Source organism: Diospyros lotus, chromosome 12, assembly GCF_014633365.1.
Source record: "Diospyros lotus cultivar Yz01 chromosome 12, ASM1463336v1, whole genome shotgun sequence".
NCBI classification, from domain to species: domain Eukaryota; kingdom Viridiplantae; phylum Streptophyta; class Magnoliopsida; order Ericales; family Ebenaceae; genus Diospyros; species Diospyros lotus.
In genome coordinates, this window is record NC_068349.1 from 4,300,238 (window position 1) to 4,320,910 (window position 20,673).

The 20,673-nt window shown below is 34.8% G+C and overlaps 1 protein-coding gene across 1 annotated transcript in view; it reads left to right on the plus strand.

Annotated features, from left to right (window-relative positions):
• The window catches only part of LOC127814150 (putative CCR4-associated factor 1 homolog 8), a 113,481-nt gene that overhangs the window by 65,729 nt on the left and 27,079 nt on the right, over window positions 1-20,673 (plus strand). The window contains exons 9-10 of the mRNA XM_052355434.1: window positions 19,113-19,184; window positions 19,272-19,301. Coding sequence (XP_052211394.1) covers window positions 19,113-19,184; window positions 19,272-19,301 — 102 coding nt within the window. The remainder of the gene's footprint in view (window positions 1-19,112; window positions 19,185-19,271; window positions 19,302-20,673) is intronic.

A 20,673-nucleotide genomic window follows, 5' to 3' on the forward strand; every position in this document is an offset into this window, starting at 1 on the left:
AGGGTTTGTTATTAAATGCAATTAGAGATGATGATAGTTCTAGATTAAGCAATCCCCATACATGATATGCGAGATTCTAATTTAAGCAACCACCATAAATCCAATTGCAATTAATACACAAAACAACTAAATTAATCATCTGGGTTTAGGTATGATAGCGTTTCCAGTTCTAGTAACTCTCATACATGGCATGAAAGCTCTAAGTTAGGCTTACGCTCCAATCCAAACCTAGTGATTTTTTCAATAATTAATACACACTCATACTGAAATTTAAATTAAGGTTACTTATTTAAAGCGCAGCTTTCTTTGGGAATCATTGGCGTTGGACACTGTCCTTGCCTTAACCCAAGATTAGATTTAACTACTCATTTTTATTTGAAAGTTAATTGACAGAAATTTAAATGACATAATTTAAATAACAGAATTTAAATGACAAGAAATTTAAAAGCATAAACTAACCGGCCATTTAGGCGGTGGATAATTAAATGACAAGAATAAAAATTGCAGAAATTTAAAAGCATAAACTAACCGGCCATTTAGGCGGTGAATAATTAAATGACAAGAATTAAAATTGCAGAAATTTAAAGGCACAAATTAACCGGCCATTTAGGCGGTGAATAATAAAGTAATAATAAATGACATAAGAATTTAAAAGAAGAAAGGAAGGAAGTAAGATCATAAGAGAGAATACTAAAGAAAAGGGGAAAGAACAAGAACAATTCTCAAAGAGAGAATTATAAGAAAACAACTAAACTTTAATTCAAGAATAATAATCACACTTACAAATGCAATCAAGTGAGCTATTTATAGGCCACAAGATGCAATACAAACCACAAAATTTCAATTATTCAATTAGACATAATTATATCTAATGGGCACTCACACACTTAAAGTTAAATGGATTTTAGCTATAATACACACCTAATATTAAATGGATTTTAGCTAAAATACATACCTAATAAAGCACTCATAAAGTTAGATGGATTTTAGCTATAATATCCACCTAATAGTTAAATGGATTTTAGCTAAAAAACACACCTAATAAAGCTCTCACATAAAAAATAAAAATAGATTTCTATAAATTGGTTTTTAATCTTCATTAGGATTAAAAATAATCCTTGGGCCTTCTCCAAATAATATTTTCCATGGGTTGCTCAAATTGGGCCTTAATTCTTCATGGGCTTGAATTCTTCATGGACTTTAATTTTTCATGGGTTTGATTTCTTCATGGACTTGATTTCTCCATGGGTTTGATTTCTTCATGGACTTGAATTCTTCATGGACTTTAAGTCTTCATGGGCTTGAATTCTTCATGCCTAAAAAAAAATAAAAATAATTTAATGTTATTAATAAATTATATATTATATATATGTATTACACATGGCACATATATATATTAGATTATATTATATATATATTACATGCATGCATATAATGATATATATGTATTATATATAATTTTATATATTATTATTATTTACTTTAGAACTTCATTTCATTCGTCTTTCAATTTAAATTTACATATAACCATAAAATATATATTAATATCTATTTTAAACCATATTTAAGATCGAAAGAAGGGTATAATTATAACAAAATTTTTACAAAATTAACCACTAATCATACCCCCCAACTTAAACATTGCTAGTCCCTTAGCAATCAGACTATACACCTGCCAAACTTTATTCACAATAACTATATGAATGTAAAAATTTCAAATTCGAAACCAAAATGCATAAAATCGAATAAGTAATTTAGCATTCTAAATCAGATTTTTGGTTAAAGGTCATACAATCTCAGGAATAGAAATTAGGATAACCAACACACAGACTTACTCCCTCAAAGTTTTGACTTCAAATCTCACTATGAATTTTCTCTCCAATAAAAAGGATTCCTCAGGTGTACACACAAGGGGGTGCACCGTTATAAGAGTAAATGCAGAACAAGTTCAAAACTCGGTGCCATCCCAAATACAAGGAACGTATTTTCATGAAAGAACAAGGAAATTGACATAGCTTCATGATTGGAATAATGCTCTAGATGAGTAACTTCTGAATTTAAACATGATTCCCTACTCCAAACTCGAATTCTGAGATCACATGATTTATAGCATCAACAAGGACCAGACTGGGTTTTAATGGGGCTATAAGGTTAATATGGGTTGTCAAAGAAAAGGTAGAGTGTGCAAAGGGTGTGTCGGGATTTTTTTTTTTTTTTTTTTTTTAGCATTCATTTTGAAACAGTTATGCTGAATAGCTAAGAGAATTTGCCCCCCCTTTTTTTTCACTTTTTTTTTTCTTCTTTTTTTTTTTCTTTTTTTTTCTTTTTCTTTTTAAATATGAAAATAGATAAACAGACTAATTCCCAAAATCACACCAGGTTGGATAAAATTCATATGGTTATGGGTTAAACGAGGGTAACGAAAGAAGTTGTACTACAAATGGCTCAAATGGGCTAACAAGAGGTTGATTTAAAAAAAATAGGCTCAAAATGAAAGAAATTGATCCCCCTATCATGCTTCTCAGTCATCTAATTCATAGTTTGAAACCAGTCAAATTCATCCGCTATCATACTAGACATTCAAAGCGAATTGATATTTTGAAGCCATTGAAAAGATAAGATAAACAAGATAGCATATTTAGAGTAAGTGTTATTTCACTCAGAATTAACGGTTATTAGGCTCAAACACTTGCTTGGGTAATAGTCTCCACTTCTATTGAGGGATCATTCAATGTACTAATCAGCTAATTACTGTTACCTTTGACTTTATGACCGATAACCAATTTCTAAATTTTGAATCCCTGATGAATGTAAATTACTTATTCTCATGCATAAACGTTTTCAAATGAGAAATCAATGCATTCATGTTTCGTATTGCAAACTTAACCGGCTATCAGTGCATAACTTTAAAGCTTTAGGAATAGCATTATTTAAAACACATAATAATTTTTTTTTTTTTTTTTTATAAGAGCAGATAAAGATAATCAATTCCCACAAGACGACAAACTAGTAATTACAAACTCACAGTTAAATATAAACCAGATGATTCATGACTAGACCTTACATCCCCCAACTTGAATTGCAGTAATAAATCAGGGTTGTTAGGAATACCTGTAACTCCACAAGTCCATAGATTTGCTGTGAACTGCTAAAACTTAAACAACAAATGAACACACCATATATATATATTTATATTTTCACACTAAAATAAAAATTTCATGCAAGTCATAAGATAAGCAAAATGCGTCTCAAGAGTACAAAAAGTACTCCTTACTCAGCCATCTTATCAAAGACTTTGCTAACAACATTCCACAGTTTTGTTTTGTTTTGTTTTTTTTTTTTTTTTTTTTTTTTTTAAAGAACACAATCAAGAAAAATTCTGCGAGTTGTACAATAACTAGATGCGTCTTAAGAGTACAAAAAGTACTCCTTACTCAGCCATCTTAATAAAGAGCATTTCTCACAGTGATAAATCTAAATTAATCGGACCCCTTTGGCGCTTGTTACTAATTGCCTTAGACCAGTCTATCCAAGGCTCATGAGGATCGTACTGTGGAACATAAGCATGTAATTTCTCTAGCAGCTTATCAATGGTGGATGCAGAAATGAGAATCTTTCTTGCTGAACGAGAAATGAACTGTTAGTCCACAGCCTGATCAAGAAATGAGAGTAACCTATCGAAAAAATGGTTAACATTTAAAAGTCCAATGGGTTTGGTATGGAGATTACTCTTGGCCCAGGAGATTATACAAAAGATTTCTTCAAGTGTTCCAAAACCTCCTGGTAAAGCAATGAAGGCATCTGACTGATAAATCTTACAAGCCATGCGCTCAGACATAGAAGTCGTTTCTATAAGTTGACCGCGTGTAATCCCAGAAATATGTGGTTCAGCTAAAGGGATTGGCATTATACCTATCACAGATGAATTTCCAAGATGTACAGCTTGTGAAACATAACCATTCAATCCACGACTTCCCCCTCCATATACCAAATTAATTTTTTTCTCTCCTAATTTTTTACCAAGTTCGTTCGCTGCAAGTGCGTAACAAATATCGCTCCCAAGTTGAGAGCCACAAAGTACGCATATGGTATTGATTCGACGAACTAACTGGCGTTCCATGTTTGTTCCTTTTGTATGTCCTGAAAAGAAGTTTGGCGATCAAAAGTAGTTATACAACAATTCAACAAGAAATAAATACAAACAAAAATCATGCGTATGTATAAGTAGTTGTGATTGTGGCTCACATCTTCCTCTGGTTTTACGTCCAGAAACGGCTTAAACACTTTCTATGAAGCGGGGATAAGCTTCCCATCCAATTTTCTTATAGATTGGCAAACAGGGTCTTTTTTAGTCAGATTCCCAAGACTATAGCGTTGGTGGTCACTTCTGAACTGGGTCCATAAAGCAAGAAGTTCTCTTTGCACTATTCCACATGGATGCGTCTCAAGAGTCAATCGGATATCATCCAGAGACTCCTTACTCAGTCCATCCTTTATGAAACTAATTTTATCTTCTCGATTTATGGACGTAAACCCCACAGATTTGCATCGTGTGTTACAGGTCCATCGAGCACATTTGTAACAACCATTCACTCTTTTCGCTCTTCTTTTCTTCGCAAAACTACTCTTCCCTAAGCCTGGAAAATGCTTAAAACTAGGTGAAGTTTCACCAGCTAATCGAACTTTTGCTTCGATCAGCCAACGAATATCTTCAGGGATGTTATTAAGCATCAACAACCTAAGTCTTTCACACCTAGCAACATAAATTTTTTTCAAATCATTCTGCGGGAGAGATGGATAGTACTTGTGAATTTTTGAGAGATAAAGATCCATTTTTTTTTTTTTTTAAAAAAAAAAAATTATACTAAGAAGAAAGTAAAGAACTATAAACTTTACAAAAGGGATGAGAGTACCTGATCGGAGAATAACACAAAAGAGAGAAGATTGAGCTCAAGAGGGGTGACTTGCCTCATACAGATATGGAGTCTCTTATAGAGCAATGGGCATCACTATTCTACACTCGGCTCGAGGCATGCCATAATTGCACCGTCAGACTTGACGTCGTTTAGCGTCTCATTTTTCAACATTTGGCAGTGTGCCTTTTTTTTTTCAACGCTCGGCGCCTCTGTTTTCAACATTTGGCAGTGTGCCTTCTTTCTTTATAGAGCAGTGTGATTGCACTGCCCAAGAAAAGATGGCTACCACCAGCGTCAATTCTGTCTCTCTCAATTCAATTTTTTTTTTAATTAATTTTGTTTTAATTTTTTTTTTTTTAGGTAAAATTTTGTAGACACCTTACCCCCCAACTTAAATTGCGTATTGTCCTCAATTGGCAATAAAAGGATAGAAGATAGGCATACCTGGCGGTTTTCAATACATAAACTCGTATGGAGAAATTTTATTTAGACTGCACATAAAGAAACACTAGTTAAGTAATGAAGAAAATGAACAACTTATATGTATATATATATAAAATTATTTTATTATATTTTTATTTATTTTTTTTTTTAGAATTTTTTTTTTCTTTTCTTCCAATTAAGGATCAAATGAGTGGTTGCCCACCTAATCGTATAATATCTCCCATTCACTACACCACTTTTAAAGTTATTTTCAAAATTATATAAATTGATTTTTCTCATGAATGCACATATATATTTTGAAAATATATCGTCCGGAGGTGTTGGTTTTATTATATCCGCGTATGGCACATTAATTTGCACAAACATCTCACACGTGTTTGATTTAATTTGATCCTCAATAATATCGACTAACCTAAAAGATAGAAATTGAGGGGTAAATGTGGATAAACTTATGATTTTTTCACATTTTGGCTCTCGAATTTTATCCTCTTCTTCCTCCCAGGTTTCTTCTTTTCTTACATCATTTTGGTCTTTTTCTTCCTCCAAGGCTTCATTGACATCTACCTCACTGTGATCAACCACTCTCTCTTCTTGCACCAAAGGGTGTACTGTCCTAGGGGCATCAAGTTTCTCAATTATTTCTCCATTCCTTAAGACAGTCACTCATATGTCCTGCTCCTGACTTTCACTTTTGATGATGGGTTTTATTAATGGGATTTGGAGTGAGTTGGGATGGACAGGCTTTGACATGCTCAAAATCTGTGTTAGCTGTGTCAATTGGTTCTTAATGTCCTCTGTAACTCTAATGGTATGTTCTTGACATTTGGACATTTGTGTAAAAATTTCCATTTGGCCTTGCATAAATAGATTGAAGGTATCTTCTAATGAACTCCCATGAGGGGGTTGATATGCATCGAATGTAGACCCTTCATTAGTTTGAAATGATTTAGGCTGGGAAAGGAAGTGCTCATGTGGTTGGGCTACAAAATCATTTTCCCATGAGAAATTTGGATGAAAGTGTGAATTAAGGTGATATGCATCAAAGTCCGAATGGTAATTTTCCTCATGGTTCTGGTAATACATTCTCTCATAGTTGTGTGTGTGTGTGTAACTGGATTGACCATACAATACCTCCTTAAAAGCAGGTATTATAGGGCAGTCATCCGTTAAATGAGCTGAAGTCTCACACACAGCACACCAAACCTCAATTTCATGGTAAGTGGGTAACAAATGGGTAGTGTCTGATTGCAAATCAAAAGTGGTTTGCCTAAGAGGGTATAGATAATCCTTAAGAGGTCTAGACAAATCAGATTCAAAATGATAATTTTCATCATGATAAGTATCTTGTGCAGACAGATTGTAGTAATTTTGAGACATGAGTGTAAAGTTGACAATCCAATTGCAGGTAAAGACTCAGAATGATATGAAAATACTGTTTCAAAATTCTACCTGATCTCAGTCTCATATACAATGCACAAACAAAAATAAAGTAAAAGAGAAATAGAGTTACCGATTTTATCAAGAGATGCTTATTCTTTTTTCTTTTTTTTTTATTTTTTTCTTTTTGTTTTTGCCTTAATCTCCCCGGCAACGGCGCCAAAATTTGGCTGCACTCTCACCCTGCAATTAAAACATAATAAGAACAAATCATAATAAAACTTTTATATTTGTTTTATTTTAGTGACAGGTTTATACTCGCCAGTGTACGAGTGCAGTTGTAGTCCAAATTTAAATTTATATTTTCTGGATGAATCCAGGTCGTCCACTGAGAGATTTATTTATGGCAAAAGAAAAAAAATGTCACACACACGCACACGCATTTGGATAAATTGGAAACAAGGTTTTTTTATGAGTTTTTTTTAGACAACAGATACTAGAAAATAAAGTAAGGCAGAAATTGAAATAAACATTAAACGTAAAAATATGAATTTGGATAGTGCTTGAGTTAAGACAATTTCAGTACCAACCCGTTGATTCCCAAATTTTAGCATAAAAAATTAGCAACATTAATTTAATTTTAGATATGAGGGTTTGTTATTAAATGCAATTAGAGATGATGATAGTTCTAGATTAAGCAATCCCCATACATGATATGCGAGATTCTAATTTAAGCAACCACCATAAATCCAATTGCAATTAATACACAAAACAACTAAATTAATCATCTGGGTTTAGGTATGATAGCGTTTCCAGTTCTAGTATCTCTCATACATGGCATGAAAGCTCTAAGTTAGGCTTACGCTCCAATCCAAACCTAGTGATTTTTTCAATAATTAATACACACTCATACTGAAATTTAAATTAAGGTTACTTATTTAAAGCGCAGCTTTCTTTGGGAATCATTGGCGTTGGACACTGTCCTTGCCTTAACCCAAGATTAGATTTAACTACTCATTTTTATTTGAAAGTTAATTGACAGAAATTTAAATGACATAATTTAAATAACAGAATTTAAATGACAAGAAATTTAAAAGCATAAACTAACCGGCCATTTAGGCGGTGGATAATTAAATGACAAGAATAAAAATTGCAGAAATTTAAAAGCATAAACTAACCGGCCATTTAGGCGGTGAATAATTAAATGACAAGAATTAAAATTGCAGAAATTTAAAGGCACGAATTAACCGGCCATTTAGGCGGTGAATAATAAAGTAATAATAAATGACATAAGAATTTAAAAGAAGAAAGGAAGGAAGTAAGATCACAAGAGAGAATACTAAAGAAAAGGGGAAAGAACAAGAACAATTCTCAAAGAGAGAATTATAAGGAAACAACTAAACTTTAATTCAAGAATAATAATCACACTTACAAATGCAATCAAGTGAGCTATTTATAGGCCACAAGATGCAATACAAACCACACAATTTCAATTATTCAATTAGACATAATTATATCTAATGGGCACTCACACACTTAAAGTTAAATGGATTTTAGCTATAATACACACCTAATATTAAATGGATTTTAGCTAAAATACATACCTAATAAAGCACTCATAAAGTTAGATGGATTTTAGCTATAATATCCACCTAATAGTTAAATGGATTTTAGCTAAAAAACACACCTAATAAAGCTCTCACATAAAAAATAAAAATAGATTTCTATAAATTGGTTTTTAATCTTCATTAGGATTAAAAATAATCCTTGGGCCTTCTCCAAATAATATTTTCCATGGGTTGCTCAAATTAGGCCTTAATTCTTCATGGGCTTGAATTCTTCATGGACTTTAATTTTTCATGGGTTTGATTTCTTCATGGACTTGATTTCTCCATGGGTTTGATTTCTTCATGGACTTGAATTCTTCATGGACTTTAAGTCTTCATGGGCTTGAATTCTTCATGCCTAAAAAAAAATAAAAATAATTTAATGTTATTAATAAATTATATATTATATATATATTACATGCATGCATATAATGATATATATGTATTATATATAATTTTATATATTATTATTATTTACTTTAGAACTTCATTTCATTCATCTTTCAATTTAAATTTACATATAACCATAAAATATATATTAATATCTATTTTAAACCATATTTAAGATCGAAAGAAGGGTATAATTATAACAAAATTTTTACAAAATTAACCACTAATCATGTAGCGACGCGCTAGCCTTCACTCTTACACATGCGTCGAGCGCGTGGGGGCGCATGAGCAAGGGCTTTTTGGTAATTTTAATTCTAGAATTTTTATTTAATTATTTGAGGATTTATTGTGTTGAAATATTTGGAAAAATAGTTGATGAAATAATTATTTTGGAATTATCAAGGTGAAAATTGGGAGAAAATAGAGGAAATTATGAAAAAAATGAGGAAAATGGATTTTAATGCTTCCTTAATTAAATATGGTGTTTAGGAAGTGTCGTGACTCGAGGTTGAGTATAAATTCAAAGGTTTGTGATTTGGCAAGCAAATCAAGGTCATGCACGAGGATTGAGGTGATCTAAATATGTTCGAGGTGAGTGGTCTAACTCTAGTTTTACCCTTGTTTTAGAGATGTCTTGGTATGAGTGTAATGAGTTTAGGTGAGCAGTCTCACCAAAACTCGGGATGCTATGCTTGTGCGTTTTATTTATGTATTCATGGCATCGTATGCATATTGATCATGTGGTATATTGCATCAACTGTTTTTATTTGCAAAAGAGTCGGTGCATGGCGTGTGATTTTCATATCATCGGGGTATTGGTTTTCGTGTTTTCGTTGGGTCCGTATTGGACGAGATTGGGTCTTCTTGAGAATGGGACAAGATTAATCCTGGTGAACGAGTGACACGGTAGGGCACTCGAGAGATTAAGTATGTCGCAGCAAGGTTAACCCCAACGGTGTGTGGAATGGTTTTTCCACGGGAGGTTGAGTATGTCAGGGAGATTTTTTGAGTTAGACGTGTTGCATATTGTTTTGTCTGTATATGCCATGCTCGTATGTTTTTTCATGTATTTTGTAAACTGTTTCATGCCGCCAGTTAGATGTTTTATCATCTAACCTAGGTTATGCCCTTGGAACATTTAACGTTCCAGCCAGGTACTGCTACGAGAGCAAAGATGTGGCCAGTTGAGGGCCAAAGATGTTTAGTTTGATAGCCGTTGTGTATTTTGGAGGCATTAGTATTTATATCACTAATTGTACAAACGATTGTATGACAATGTTGTATCGTTTGGTGGTTTTGTAATACGAATTTCGATGTGGGAACATCTTGTATGAGACTCGTGGTAGGCCAGGATATTTTAATGTTAAAGTATCCGCTGCGTTATAATATGTCTCGTTCAATTATTAAGATTATTGATCTTGTTAGTTAAATGGGCATGACTGAAGTTTTCGGGATCCGGAGTGTGCATGTGAAGGATGTTCATGAAGCATCACGTGTGGTGAACTTAAAAAAAAAAAAAAGATTCCCAAAAATATCCTTATAGTAACACGTCTGACGAGGAGGGGTGTTACACAAAGCTAGTAGGTCTTTCGCGTCGATTTTGGCTCTCCATGTCTTCTGTAGATGAGAGAGAAAATGGGGGTAATAAAGAGGGAGATCCGGAGGGGTAGTTTGGGGAAATGGATTGGGTTTACGTTTCTTCCCTCTGTTTCTGTTCTGAAGCGAACACTATGGCTGTGGGCTTGGTGTTGGTTGTTATATTGGGTGGATTATTTTGGAGAAGAATTAGATGGCCCCTGCCTGCGTATGAATTTTAATGAAAGTTTCTAACTTGCGCTCCCGCCTAGTCACCTTTCCAAAGTGCGTGCTAATTTGCGCATTTATTGCCACCTCGTCGACCATAAATAGTGAAAAGTGACCCCCGCAAAATTTAAAACCCTTATACTTACAAAATTTATAATTTTTCACATTGTCATTATTTTTGTAGTATAACATGCAATCATTATCACAACAATCAATCTTTATATACCTTAACTCTAATATTGTCATTGATTTTTTTACACAAAATAAATTAATAGTAGACATGCAATTACCACTAGACAACGCATCATTGATCATTTGCGTCATGCGATTAAAGCAATCCTCAAGTATATTATAATCACTTTTAAGGCTTAAACTCTCAATTGACATAAATAACTTGAAATAATTTTCACATCCATCCCACAATATAATTCATGTAGTTGACAACATGTCAAAGGTTTTTTTACATCTGGATTGAGATCTTTTATCTGAATTAAGAATTTATCTTTTAGTAAGGAAGATGGTGACTGTATTGAAAACCCCTCATCTTATTAAAAACTTGTTGAACGATTGATTTACTTAACCGTCACAAGGCCAGACTTGATCTATTTCGTTCATATTCTCAGTTAGTTTATGGACAAGTCCCAAGTTCCACACCTAAAAGCGGTACAAAGAGTTCTAAACTACATCAAGAAAACACCTGGACAAGATATTTTTTTCTCATCCACAAGTTCATTACAGTTGAATGCTTTTGTGATACAGATTGGGCTTGATGTCGAGACAGACGAAAATCAATCACAGGCTACTGTGTGTTTATTGGAAGTTCTCTCATTTCTTGAAAAACTAAAAAGCAAGCTACTTCTCCTGATCAAGTGCAAAGGCAGAATATCGATCTATAGCATCTATTTGTTGTGAGGTCACTTGGCTTCAAAACATTTTACATGACCTTGGAATAAAAGCATTCATAGCCAATTAAGTTATTTTGTGATAATCAAGCCGCTCTACACATAGCTTTCAATCCAATATTTCATGAACGGACAAAACACATAGAAATTGATTGTCACCTTATTCGATAAAAGATTCAAGTTGGTGTAGTCAAGACTTATCATATATCGACATAAAAACAACCAGCCGACATCTTCACTAAATCATTGAGCATTCCACAATTTTCAAGTCTTATTAGCAAGTTATGAATGATCAACATCTATTCCAACTTGAGGGAGAGTGTTAAGAACCAAGATGCATAAATTCAGGAAATGTGTTAAGAACCAATATCTCCAAAAGCATGATATTTTCTAGGAAAGGTGTTTTAGCTTTTATGATTGTATTTTGTTTGCTTTATCTCTTTCATGTATATATAACTATTGTCTTGTTCAAAACACATATATAAAAATATACACTTGTTAGAACGGGAGGTGCTATGGCACACACCAAGAGGGGGGGTGAATTGGTTATTTTAAAAACTTAATTGAACTTGAAAAGTTTTTTAACACAAAATGAGGTTTTATGAAATAAAACGTGAAGTATATAAAAGTGACAGATGAAAGTTTATAAAAAATAAATATGTGAACAAAGTGAGGAAAAACGAAATGCTTGGAAAGATAAATAGATCAAAGAGCACAAGCACAAGAAACACAAAGATTTATAATGGTTCGGTTTAACCCAAGTCTAATCCACTACCTTAGCTCATCACTAAGGATTTTGCAAATAATCCACTAAAACCCCTACTTAAACCAAATAGGTCCTCTAGTCCAAGAATAAGAATTACAACCTCTTGCTTATACAAGCAAGCCCTCTAGCACCTAGCTAGGAAATACAAAACCTCCCACTCAAAATGGGCCCTCTAGCTACACAAGCTAGGAAGCATAGGAAATATAGAATGTGAGAGAATCTAAGAGATGAATCTCTTAGTTACAATGTCTCTCAAGATTAAACAGGGCTTAAATGAATGTATTAACAATAATAGAACGAAGCCTTGGAGAGAAAAGTATAACAATGAAAGCACAGAACACTGTAAATACAAACGAATATAAAATGTAAGCTCAAATCAATTTGTTCCCGTCCATTAGCCTTCTCTTGATCATCCATGACTTGTATTTATAAGCTTCCCACAAGATTGAAGAGAAATGAAGCCGTTTGTGACTGTTGGAGAATGAGAAACTAGCCGTTGGAGATTAAAAAACTAGCCGTTGTAAGTTTCTGTGAAACACATAGTCGACAGAGAAAATAGGTTAGTCAACTATTTTATCAAATAAAACTAGCCATAGTCGACAGACAGAAAAGCATAATCGACTATTTCTCAATCAAAACTTCTCATAGTCGACAGATGAAATAGCATAGTCGACTATCCTTACACAATAGTCGACAGAATGAAATATAGTCGACAGAGGCCATATATAGTCGACAGATTAAACAAGCATAGTTGACTATCCTTATGCATAGTCGATAGCACTAAACAACAGTCGACTATCTTCTTGGAAAATCTGGAAATTTAACAGATAACATGTAGAAGCACACTTGATTAATACAAAACATCACCACATACTTACATTTCTTTAGTTTAAGTAAATGTTCTTATTTTGTTTAATTTATATTTTACCTTCCATTTACTTTAATACATAAATGTAAATAAGAAAGTACCCCCCATTTGGATTCAATAAAAATATCTAAAAATTCAAAATCCATAAGAATAAAAAAGTAGAATTTGGATTTTAGTAGGAACTTAGGATTTTGCGATTTTACCACCTCCAAGATATACACTTTCTATTTCTTGAAAAATTCGTTAAAAATCATTTTATCACTAATGAATGTTAGCTATTGAATTACCGGGAGTTAGTTTTCTAAAAAGGAAACATTTTCATATATGTCTCCTTATAAAGTGCTAATCTTCTAGATTTAGAAAAAATATTGAAACGTTATCAAAATGAGTTTCAAGATATGATGCATGAACTAAAGGATTTTTCATACGATTAAGTTTCAAGCCAAAACCTTTCATGCACGTTTCAAAATATGAAAGTTTATTTTGAAGTATGAGATTAACATACATGATTTTTCATACTTAAGATTGGATTTTCATCAAACACATATATGTTAAAGATGGTCTTTTACCTTAGAACAATTTTAGCTCTATGTTGACCAACAACTTCAAAGCTAATTTGAAAATTATTTTAGGAGATTCTTTTAAGACTAAATACTTGACTTTGCAAATCTCCAACTAATATAGAAAATGATAAATCTTTTTGGTTTTCATTTTAACAAAGCATTTGAAATTGATTTTTGTTGAAAACCATAGACTTGACTCATGATTTAGGGATAAAACAAGGTATCGTTTTTCATCATCAAAACTAAACACAAGGGTAGAACATCAACACTTTCAAGAATTCTTTCAGAGACCTCGATTGCCATGTAAACACGCCAATAGAAGATTCTCGTGATTGTAAGTAACCCCATTGAGACGATCTCATTGGCGAGAATGCCTGAGATTGCATAAAATGACCAAAAATTTGAAGTCATTGCCAAATCGCCTAGTACATATATATTATTAATATCCACATTATATCATTGTATAAATATGTAAGTTAATATACATACACATACACATATGTACAAGTTAATATATAGTATATTTGTGTATATATATATTTACTGTTATAATTTTGAACAAGAATTCAAATTTGACCATGATTGAGATCACTAATTTGATCGTGATTAGAATTTTAAATTTGACTGTCATTAATATTGTTGACGTACGAGAACCGTCAACTGGAGTCCGAGAGCCCACAATGCGATAACGGATGCCGAAGAGTAAGGAACAGAAGCAAAAGAACAAACAAGAAGCACACAAGATTTTTACGTGGTTCGGCCCGAATCGTGCCTAGTCCACGACTGTTCTCTGATTATTCTGGCAGAGTCACAGTATGTAATTCAGTCATCCTCCTTTTACAGTGGCGTATCCTCCTCTATAAATAGAGTCGTGTTGTTTACAATTCGAATTAGTTCTAAGTATGGAAGGAGTCTATTCCGTTGATGGCGCTTTCCTTATCGTTCAGAATATCAGGGATAGGTTCCTTGTTTTCAGGGATTTGAATTACTTCTGATAGGCAGGTGTATATCGCTTTCGATTATTTCGCGGTCTTCTGACTGTTCTAATCTTTGGCGCGTCTTTCGGCAAAGCTGAAGTCGTGATGCTGGGATGTTATTTCAAGCGAGCTCGCTTAGGGCGAGTTTACTGTCTTCAAGCGACCTGACTTTTTACCGTGAGATTTTTCATTGGTGGTCCTCGATCTTTGGGTCTGGTGGGCCTCTAAGGAATTCCGGTCGGCCTATTAGGCCTTGGGTATTTTGAGTTCGCCTTGCGGGACCGGGTCCAGCCCGTTAGCTGATTCTCGGAGATCGCCCATAACAAATATGTTGTTAAATTTGATTTTAAATGAGATTTATTTCATTTGAAAAAATATTATCTTGAATAATCTTTTAATCAGAATATGATTTTCTATGTACATCTATATATGATTTTATGTCAATAAATATGAACTCAATGCTCTTGAATTAATTGCAACTATATCATTATTATTGTACCAATATTATTATAGTGATACTCTGTTATTTTTGCCTATAATTTTTTTCAATTTAGGTTTTCTCACATCAAATTTTATATTCATTTATGTGATTGATGGTTTGATCGTTCTTTATCTTTGATTCAATTTAACACTTACCTATGTTAAATATATGAGTCCCACTATTTGTACAAAAGGGAGTTTCACACGTGGGTTTATTGGGCGAAATATTGCAATATATCACAATTTTTGTTCACCTCTTTCTCTCTCTCCTTTCTATCTCTCTCCCCCTTTCCCTCGCCGTTGCAACTGGTCGCCTGCCGCCACTCCTCTCGCTGTCATTCTTCGCCTTAGCCGCCTCATCTTATCTTGTCGCTACAATCTCGCTACCTTGTCGCTAATGCCTTGCCATAGAGATGGCAAATGGGCCAGGCGGCCCACCAAAAAATAAAATAAAAATGAAAAGATTATGTTTGTAATTACCTTTTCAAGCTTAGTAATGATAACTAATAATAATATGGTAAAAACAACATGTGGATTGATAAAATATAAAAGATTAGAAGGTGAATTGATAAATTTCAAGAACAAAAGTATGATCTTACTAAAAAAATTATTATCATTACAAGTATAATCTCTATAATATCATAAATATTTTTATCAATAGTATTAATTATCACAAATTACAAACATAAACATATTTTAAAAAAGATATTTTAAACTAATTACTTATAAACATATTTTAAAAAATTTGTTGTATTTGAGAAAAAAATTAAAAAATATTTAAAAAATTATGTTTAAAAAATTAAAACATAATTTATTAAGAGTCACGAGCCGGCCGAGACAACCAAGCCCACGGGCTGGCCCGTCTTGGCCACAGGGCCGTGCCGGTGTAAGTTAAAATCATAATATTGCATTATGAACATAATATGCAATTAATCATTTATGCCCATAATCGTAAAACTCATGTAAATCACATAAACTGTAATTAAATGCGTACCTGAATCCATAACAGATAATACCGTAATGAGAAATACCAGCTAATGACGAAATACCGGAATCTGATTTCTCCCCTTTGACCTCAACTGTAATGATGGAATAATAACTGTACTGTTTTTTGATTGTGTTGGGTAGGGAGAGGACCAGACCCCTATTTATAATAGTAGAAATAGTCTCCCATCAAGACTCTTAGGAGTTATCATTAACATCTTCTAAACCAAATAGAATTAGGATTGATTATTATCTTATTAAATCCTTATATTTATCTTATCAGATTAATACCATTATATCTGATAATGAACTTGATTATCTCATTAGATAAACACTATAATATCCAAAGAGATATTTACTTAATTATCATGTGAGCCACAAGATAATTCTTACAGTCGGGCCCCAATTTTCATTGTCTGGCCCGACCCGCCTCTTTCGCAGGCCAAATTCGGCTGGACCCACCAAATGGGTGGCCAAGTGGGAGGTGGGTCGGGCCAGGCTGGCTAGCCCATTTGCCATCTCTACCTTGCCGCCTCGCTTTCTCACCACTACATCATTCATCAATTAGCTCGCCTCTTGCCTCAGCATCGAGAGGCGACAGTGAGAAGAGAGCTGGTTGTTGGAGGATGCAGCGGTGATGAGGCGAGGTGGCAGCAGCGACGAGACGGCAAGGCAGAAGCGGCGAGAAGAGGCGATGCGACTAAAACAAAGAAAGATAGCGAGAGGTCGACGACTGATTGTCGATTGCAACTGCGGGGATACAGCAACGAGAGGAAAGAGAGAGAGAAGAGAGGTTGTTGGAGGGGGAAGGAACAAAATAGTCATTGAGAGAGAGGAGAAAGGGGCAAAATCGTCATTTAATTACACTTGTAAACTATTCTGTCAAACTTATTGTGTACAAATAGCATTATTCTAAATGTATATACATACACATGGTGTGTCAAGATAATAAATAAAATCACCCCAGAGCATAGATCAAGTTATTGGGCCATGATAAGTTGGGATTTATAACAGTAGGCCGTGGGTTCAATTTCTTGTTCTGTACAGTGAAATAAAGTTTTTACCTATAATTTACCTCTTTTGTTAAAATCAAAGATACGAGCAGCGAAAGAGTACGTAAAGGCGATAATTCCAAAATGATAAACAAAATCAAATCAATATTTCAATTCTATTTTGTTTTTCTAATTAAATTAGGGTTTACTTTGCATTTAGGGGTAGGGGTATGCAAAAATTTGGGTAACCCGAACTAACCGAACCGAACCGATCGGTTCGGTCGGTTCGGTTATTAATTTTCTAAAAAATCGGGTAATTGGTTCAGTTCGGTTCCCCGCCTGCGCCCCCCACAAAAACAAAGACCGAACTGATCTTGACCCCCCAACCCAACTCCCAGCTCAGCGCTCCTACACCCGAATCCCCAATCCCACCCCGTGAGCAAATAACCCTAATCCTCGCCATCGCCATCGATCGAAGATTGAAACCAATGGCTATCCTGTAGCCCCCACCACCCAGCCCCTCTGGACCCAAATCGAAACCCTAAGTCCCTTACCCTCGAATCGAAACCCTAAGTCCCTTAGTTTCGAGGGCGAGGGTGAGGTTGAGAGAATCGAAACCCTAAGTCCCTTAGTTTCGAGGGTGAGGGCGAGCGAATCGAAACCCTAAGTCCCTTACCCTCTCCCTCGCCTTCGAAACTAATCGCTATCATCGTCGGCTTCTAAATAGTCACCCACCCCACCCCACCGACACCAACAGCTGAGATCCATAGACCCGACACCGTCGCCCCTTCATCCATTTCTCTAGAGCAATCATATTTAGAGCACAGAGGGAGAGAGGAGAGACAGTATCCAAGCTTTCGTCCGCTTCAATTCCTTGATCGATTCAGAGTTGAAGATTAATAGGTACATGTATGTGTGTATATATATAGTTGTACAGTGCATATACAGGTGAATGATATGTATTGCAAGGTAGGTTTTGTGTAACTTTTTGAGTGAATGATCGTAGAAATCAACTAATGTCATTTTATTAATCATGAATGAAATTTATCCAATTTTCCTTTAATTTTAGATTTGGATGCAAATGCGTTGATGTTTAGATTGATGTTGTGTGTGTATATTCATATATGTGTGTTTAAATTGATTGATATTGTGTGTTTGAATGTTGTGCGCTCAGTTTATTATATTTGAATTTGGATAGGTAGCTTATTTTCAGTTCGCTATATTGGTTATTATGCTAATTGGTTCGATTTTTTAGGCAATTATATCGGTTCGATTTTCGGTTCGGTTATTAAAAATTTAAATTTGGTTAGATCGGTTTCGATTATTTCAGTTAGTGAATAGGTTCGGTTTGGTTTTATGTCTAAGTTCAGTTCGATTCGATTAGGTATTTTGGCCTGATTCGATATGGTTATAACTGGATGCGCACCCTTATTTAGGGGTCACTTTTCACTGTTCATGAGCGATAAGATTGCGGCAAATGCGCAAGTTAGCACGGGCTTTGGAAAAACCCAATCCATTTCCTGCCACTCTCCGGATCTCCCTCTGTACCACCCACCCCCGTCTCTCTATCTCTCTCTCATCTACAGAAGACATGGAAACCAGAATCGGCGTGAAAAACCTACAAGCTCTGCCAGGAGAAACTCGATCAAGCGGAAGCTATCGGAGTATTTCGATGCCGATCGAACGGTCGCCATTGCGTCGACTGGTAAAGCTCAAGAAGATATCGTCCGCGATGTTCTCGCTCAGGTCGCAATCCTCGACTCCACTTTCTCGTCCACCGAGGCAGATCGGGCCGCTGCCAAGTGCGCAGCACACGTTATTCCGGAACTTGCCAAGAACGGTAACGCAGAGGCTCGATTCTTAAACTTTTCGTTAATATTTGTGTGCGTTCTAGATAATTATTGCTGCATGTATGTTTTCAGCATCAAGCGCTGTGGTTCTTGAATTTTTTGATGATCAAGGTCTTTGAATTTTTTCGTTATATCCAGGCATGAAGCGGGAATCGCATCACTTGTTGATTTGCTTGAACTCAATGTCATGAAGGTCCAGAGAGCAGGAGCAGGAGCAGGGGCTCTGCGGACTGTTGCCTTTAAAAACGATGAGAACAAAAATCAGGTTTATGGGATTTCTCTGATTTATATGATTCATATAAATACAACCTTTGCTTTCACACTGCTTATATTATGAAATTATGAATTTCAGGTTTGAAGCGGTTGGCTATGATTTTATCCGGTAACTCTAGTAATTCGCTTACATTTGGACATCTTTTTGAACACTTATATCGGCAGAAACAGTTACTGCCCCATTGAGTATTTTTGTCGGGTCTGTGTGATTGGTAATCTGGTGCATTCATCCCCTAAAATTAAGAAGGAAGTTTGCTTGCTGGAGCTTTACAACCTTTAATCGGATTACCGAGGTACTAATTAGAACAGTTGGAGAATAGCAAAGAAGAAGAAGAACAGAGACTTTGGAAAGGAAGAAGTGTGGGATTATATTTTTCTGCCCTTTGTTCCAATAGTTCCCAGGCTATTTATAAGCCAAATGAGAACATCAACTACAAAAAAATAACAACTGAAATAACTGAATAATAATGCTAAAGGATGTGGCACGATGTGGCACAAAATGTGGAAGTAGTTACCACCATTTATCCAAAACAAACTACAACTAAGCCAACTAAGTCCTATTTCTGAGGCAGCAGTTCTCCCCGAGTATGACCCACTTCCCATGAACATATCATACTAATATTTCATTCAATTTTACTTGCTGTTTTCTTACTGTTTGCTCTTTGCAATGTTTTGCTTTTCAACTCTCATGACTGTATTTGAGTTGCAATTAGCATACTTGTTCTCTCCAACCTTTACCTTGATGACAAGATTTATGGATGCCTTTACAGTTCCTGCTGTTCTGAGAGCCAAAGGGTTGTAGCTTTGTTGCTTGGGCAATTTGCAGCTACTGATTCGGACTGCAAGGTGGAGTGAAATAGGTTCCATATTTGAAGCAAGAAATTGCCAAACTTTTATTCAACATCCTGCATTATGCTACCTCTTACTGCTTTGGAATATGATTTTTGTAGGTGCATATTGTTCGGAGTGGTGCTGTCCCACCATTAATTGAGATTGAGATGCTTCAGTCCCCTGAGCCCAACCTGAGGGAAATGGCAGCATTTGCATTGGGGAGGTTGGCACATGTTTTTATTTTCAACTGTTCATTGCTCGTATCTTTTTTTGGTGCACTTAACTTTGTAGTAAAGCATGATTCAACAAAACCTCCCTTGCTGCAGAGGCTTTGGAATTATTTTCGTTTGAAAAACTGCCAGTTTTCTTTTAATCTTTATCCTTCTTTGAATAAAATCATATCTATTAGGAAAAGAGGAAGGATAAGCAGGAATTATGAGCCAGCTTTCAGAGCCTAGAGCGAGAGAAATGGAAAGTAGATTGCTTATGTTACTTCTCTAGAAAGTTTTATCTTGGTCTCTTTTGGCTGCTTAGTCTCTCTGAGTTTTTCTTTAAAGATAGGCTAAAATACAAAGTGGGCATGGTTTACCATGTGCTCTATCGAAAATCTACAGAACACTACAAATTTAAGTTCTGTTCTTCTAATAATA